We start from the raw sequence: 6,249 nt of genomic DNA on the forward strand, positions 1-6,249 counted from the left end.
ATTTATGATAAAAACTCTCAACAAATTAGGTATAGAAGGAACTTACCTCAACACAATAAAGGCCATTTATGAAAAGCCCACAGCTAACACCATACTCAATGGTGAAAAGCTGAAAGCATTTCCTCTAAGATCAGTAACAAGACAAGGATGTTCACTCTCGCCACTTTTATTCTACATAGTTTTGGAAGTACTAGCCACAGCAATCAAAGAAGAAAAAGAAATAAAAGGGATCCAAATTGGAAAAAAGAAGTAAAACTGCCACTGTTTGCAGATGACATGATACTATACATAGAAAATCCTAAAGACACTACCAGAAAACTACTAGAGCTCATCAATGAAATATTAAAGTTTCAGGGTACAAAATTAATACACAGAAATCTGCTGCATTTCTATACACTAACAACAAAAGTTTAGAAAGGGAAATTGAGGAAACAATCCCATTTACTATAGCATCAAAAAGAATAAAATACAGGGACTTCCCTGGTGGTACAGTGGTTAAGAATCCACCTTCCAATGCAGGGGATACAGGTTTGATCCCTGGTTGGTGAACTAAGATCCCACATGCTGCAGGGCAACTATGCCTGCGTGCCGCAACTACTGAGCATGTGTTCTCTAGAGCCCACACGCCACAACTAGGGAGTCCACGTGCTACAACGACTAAGCCCACGTGCCACAACTAGAGAGAAGACCATGCACCACAACAGAGAGCCTGTGCGCCGCAACAAAAGATCCAGCATACTGCAATGAGGATCCCACATGCCACAACAAAGACCCAATGCAGCCAAATAAATAAAATAAATTTTTTTAATATAAAATACCTAGGAAAAAACCAACCCAAGGAGACAAAAAACCTGTACTCCGAAAACTATAAGACACTGATGAAAGAAATCAAAGATGACACAGATGGGAAGATATACCATGTTCTTTGATTGGAAGAATCGATATTGTCAAAATGACTGTACTACACAAGGCAATCTACAGATTCAAAGCAATCCCTATCAAATTACCAACAGCATTTTTCACAGAACTAGAACAAAAAAATTTTAAATTTGTATGGAAACACAAAACCCCTGAATAGCCAAAGCAATCTTGAGAAAGAAAAACAGAGGTGGAGGAAATAGACTCCCTGACTTCAGACTATACTATAAAGCTATAGTCATCAAAACAGTATGGTACTGGCATAAAACCAGAAATACAGATCAATGGAACAGGATAGAAAGACCAGAAGTAAACCCATCCACCTACGGTAAATTTACCTACAACAAAGAGGAAGAATATACAATGGAAAAAAGACAGTCACTTCAATAAGTGGTGCTGGGAAAACTGGACAGCTACATGTAAAAGAATGAAATTAGAACACTCCCTAACACCATACACAAAAATAAACTCAAAATCGATTAAATACCTAAATGTAAAACTGGGTACTAGAAAACTTCTAGAGGAAAACATAGGTAGGACAGTCTTTGACATAAATTGCAGCAACATCTTTTTGGATCCGTCTCTTAGAGTAAAGGAAATAAAAAACAAAAATAAACAAATGGGATCTAATTAAACTTAAAAGCTTTTGCACAACAAAAAAATCCATAAACAAAACAAAAGACAAGCTACAGAAGGGAAGAAAATATTTGCAAATGATGCAGCTGATAAGAGATTAATCTCCAAAATATATAAACAGCTCATACAGCTCAATATAAAAAAAAAAACAAACAACCCAATCAAAAACTGGGTAGAAGATCTAAATAGACATTTCTCCAGAGAAGACACACAGATGGCCAAAAGGCACAAGATGTTCAACAACCCTAATTATTAGAGAAATGCAAATCAAAAACTACAATGAGGTATCACCTCACACCAGTCAGAATAGCCATCATCAAAAATTCTACAAATAATAAATGCTGGAGAGGGTGTGGAGAAAAGGAAATCCTCCTACACTGTAGGTAGGATATTAGAGAAATGCAAATCAAAAACTACAATGAGGTATCACCTCACACCAGTCAGAATAGCCATCATCAAAAATTCTACAAATAATAAATGCTGGAAAGGGTGTGGAGAAAAGGAAATCCTCCTACACTGTTGGTAGGACTGTAAATTGTTACAGCCACTATTGAGAACAGTATGGAGGTTCCTTAAAAAACTAAAAATAGAGCTACCCTATGATTCTGCAATCCCACTCCTGGGCATATATCCAGAGAAAGCCATAATTCAAAAAGATAAATGCACCTGAATGCTCATTGCAGCACTATTTACAATGGCCAAAACATGGAAGCAAGTTAAATGTCCATCAACCGATGAATGGATAAAGAAGATGTGATATAGATATCTATATATAGATATACATACAATGGAATATTACTCAGCCATAAAAAAGAATGAAATAATGCCATTTGCAGCAACATGGATGGACCTAGAGATTATCATACTAAGTGAAGTAAGTCAGTCAGAGAAAGACAAATATCAGATGATATCACTTACATGTGGAATCTTAAAAAATCATACTTACAAAACAGAAACAGACTCACAGACATAGAAAACAAATTTATGGTTACCAAAGGGGAAAGGTAGTGGGGAGGGATAAATTAGGAATTTGGGAGTAACATATACACACTACTGTATATAAAATAGATAACCAACAAGGATCTACTGTATACCACAGGGAACTATACTCAATATTTTGTAATAACCTATGTGGGAAAAGAATCTGAAAAAGAATATATATATACACACACACACACACACACACACACACATATATATGCATATATACTCACACACATACACACATATATATACATACACACACCTATAACTGAATCACTTTGCTGTACACCTGAACCTAACACACGTTGTAAATCAACTATACTTCAATAAAAAATAAATTAAAAAAGAAAGAAATCTAAAATGTTCGTACTGAGCTAAAATCAAGGTGTTGGCTCAGCTGTACACCTTCATGAAGTCTCTATGGGGGAACTCCTTGCCTCTTCCAGCTTCCACCTGCACACTTTGACTTGTGGCTTCTACCCTCCATCTTCAAAGCCAACAGTATAACATCTTCAAATCTCTCTTTGACCACACCCTCTACTTCTGTCATCACATCTTTTGCTCTGATTCTGATTATCCTGCTTTCCTCTTTTAAGAACCCTTGTGAACAAATTAGGCCCATCTGAATAATTCAGCATAATCCCTCCATCTCAAAATATGTAACTTTATCACATCTGTAAAGTCCCTTTTGCCATGTTTGGTAACATATTTACAGGTTTTGAGAGTTAGAATGTGGACATCATTGGGGTGGCCATTATTCTGCCTATCTTAGTGGGTATATGGGTGTTCACTGTGAAATTCTTTCAACTGTTATGCATTTTTGAAATTTTCCTATTAAAATATGGATGAAAAATAAAATCCAGAAATATGGATAAAGTGTTGCCATTATGGTAAATGTGAAAATCATAACTGTCATTTTCCAATGAGAGGAGGAATTTCCCCCTTTTTAAGAATAAAGTTCTCCTTTCAGTGGGGAATGTTATTAAAAGTAGTATACATTCAGGACTTCCCTGGTGGTCCAGTGGTTAAGAATCCACCTTCCAGTGCAGGGGACGTAGGTTTGATCCGTGGTTGGGGAACTAAGATCCCACATGCCACGGGGCAACTAAGCCCATGCACTGTAACTACTTAGTATGCGAGCCACAACTAGAGAGCCCTGTGTGCCACAGCTACAGAGCGCATGCACTCTGGAGCCTGTGCACCACAACTAGGGAGAAGTCCAAGCGCCGCAACAAAGAGCCCATGCACCACAACAAAAGATCCTTCATGCTGCAACTAAGACCCGATGCAGCCAAAAATAAAAATAAAATAAATAAATATTAAGAAAACGTAGTATACATTCCTGCACTTGATTACTAAAAAACACTGTTCCTATTGTTACCCTGAAATTTTTCAGAAGATTTTTAAGGGAAGCTTATTTTTCAAGTAAGAAATATAAACAGACAAAAATATAATGTTTAAAACATAATGAAACAGAATATAAAGCTTTGGGCTTCCCTGGTGGCGCAGTGGTTGAGAGTCCACCTGCCAATGCAGGGGACACGGGTTCGTGCCCCGGTCTGGGAAGACCCCACATGCCGCGGAGCGGCTGGGCCCGTGAGCCATGGCCACTGAGCCTGCAAGTTCGGAGCCTGTGCTCCACAACGGGAGAGGCCCGCATACCACAAAAAAAGGAAAAAAAAAAAAAAAAAAAAAGCTTTAAATAGTTACCTAAACTTGCTTTACTTAGAAAAGATAACATCTTAAGCTAATTTTATAATAGTAGTTATTTTCAATGCTTATCTAAGATACCTTTTCTTAGCGGGATTTCTTCTTTGTTTAATAGAGTATTGTGATACTGATAGTAAGTAGCTTTATTTTTTTTTATTTTTTTTAAAGTAGAGGGAAGGATTTTTTATTTATTTTTTTTTTTTTTTTTGCTGTGTTGGGTCTTCGTTTCTGTGCGAGGGCTTTCTCTAGTTGTGGCAAGCGGTGGCCACTCTTCATCGCGGTGCGGGGGCCACTCTTCATCGCGGTGTGCGGGCCTTTCACTGTCGCGGCCTCTCTTGTTGCGGGGCACAGGCTCCAGATGCACAGGCTCAGTAGTTGTGGCTCACGGGCCTAGTTGCTCCGTGGCATGTGGGATCTTTGCAGACCAGGGCTCGAACCTGTGTCCCCTGCATTGGCAGGCAAATTCTCAACCACTGCACCAACAGGGAAACCCGTAAGTAGCTTTATACACGATGAACACTGTGGTAATTAAATTTTCTTATTATGACAACAAATCTCAATATTTTTAAATCCTAGAACAGGGTTCATATAATAAAAATGTTTCAGATCTCTTTTTCTCTCACTTATACCTTATTTTCAGGAAGTTAGCAAATTCTATTGATTCTCCTTTCTGTCTCTTTTGTTCTATCTTCAGTTACACATAAGTCCTAGTGACCACATCCCTAGATCATTATTACAGTGTTTTAGAGTTTATTTTCTTCTTTTCAGAATCTTACCAACTCCAACCTATCTAATAGAGAGCAGACAACATGCTCTGCAAATTCAGACCCACAGAATCTCAGAAATGAAATGCTTTTAAGGGTTTTTGTGCAATACAGATCTCCTGCTAAAACCAAACATCTTTTACAATTTTATACTAGATATCTCCTTTCTAAAAATCTCAAGGTTATCACTTCCAAAAATAAGGATATTTTATTATTTGAACTCAGAATACTTACTACATACACTTATTGTCACTTAATCATGTTAACTGTTTCATATTTAATCATTTCATTGGCACCCATCTTACAGCTGTAACAAAACTATAATCTCCTGAAATAGCAGTTCTTTTTTTTATCAGCCATAGTATCCAACTGTAATGCTATCTATGCATTCCAAGGCACTCAGTACTAGCAGACTTACCAGATCTCTGTTTTATTTTTCACTTTAGTTTATAACTTCTTCTTTTCCAACTCCTGATGTTGACTAAATCTGACCTTTTCTCTTTTACTCCATTATCTGGGCTGTATTTCTTATTTCTAAATAAGAGGTTATTTCATTGTCTTTTTTTTCCCCTTAAAACAAAAAATTGGACGAAATCAAGTTCTCTGATTTAAAAAAGCATTTTAAAAAGAAACTTACCCTTCTCATACGTAATTCTTCTAATGCTTCCAGTAAACTTGTTTTGAAATCTAATAACTGAATAGAAAACAATGTCTCTGAAGAACTTTGAAGAGTGAAGACAGATGATGCTGACTCAGTCTTAAAATCATTCTCCATATTAACATTTATTTCCTGTAATATAAAAAGGGTTTTTTTCTTTTGCAATTCAATTTATCTGCTGTTTTACAACTTATATTTCCAAAGGCTTTACAATGTCACATTTTCTTGGTTTTTGATACAATGCTTTAATAGTTCAATCAAGAGAGATATCATATGATGTAATATTTAGCTCTTCCTTGAAGCTGGAACTCAGCGATTTATTTCCTAATGAAACAACAATGGAATACATTTCCTTAAATTGGTTGTGTAACAGACTCAAGATGTTATACAGAGAATCATTACCAATATCTTTAGTTTCCATTTTTAGGATAAAGCCAAAGGTCTTGACATTTTGCCTGAGCTTAGTTATCAGTCTTCCCTTTATGACCACTGCAGGGCAGAAATGGCCTTTAAGGGGCCATCAAGCCACTGCTCCAAGACCAGGGGTTGAGGTGAGGCAGGGTTACCCAATACCAAGAC

The 6,249-nt window shown here is 36.8% G+C and overlaps 1 protein-coding gene across 1 annotated transcript in view; it reads right to left on the minus strand.

Moving 5' to 3' along the window:
* Positions 1–5,787, minus strand: part of CCDC73 (coiled-coil domain containing 73) — a 100,416-nt gene extending 94,629 nt beyond the window's left edge. The window contains exon 1 of the mRNA XM_007111128.4: positions 5,650–5,787. Within this exon, the coding sequence (XP_007111190.1) occupies positions 5,650–5,787 (138 nt within the window). The remainder of the gene's footprint in view (positions 1–5,649) is intronic.
* Between the last annotated feature and the right edge of the window lie 462 nt (positions 5,788–6,249).

Source organism: Physeter macrocephalus, chromosome 16 (assembly GCF_002837175.3).
Source record: "Physeter macrocephalus isolate SW-GA chromosome 16, ASM283717v5, whole genome shotgun sequence".
Taxonomy (NCBI): Eukaryota; Metazoa; Chordata; class Mammalia; order Artiodactyla; family Physeteridae; genus Physeter; species Physeter macrocephalus.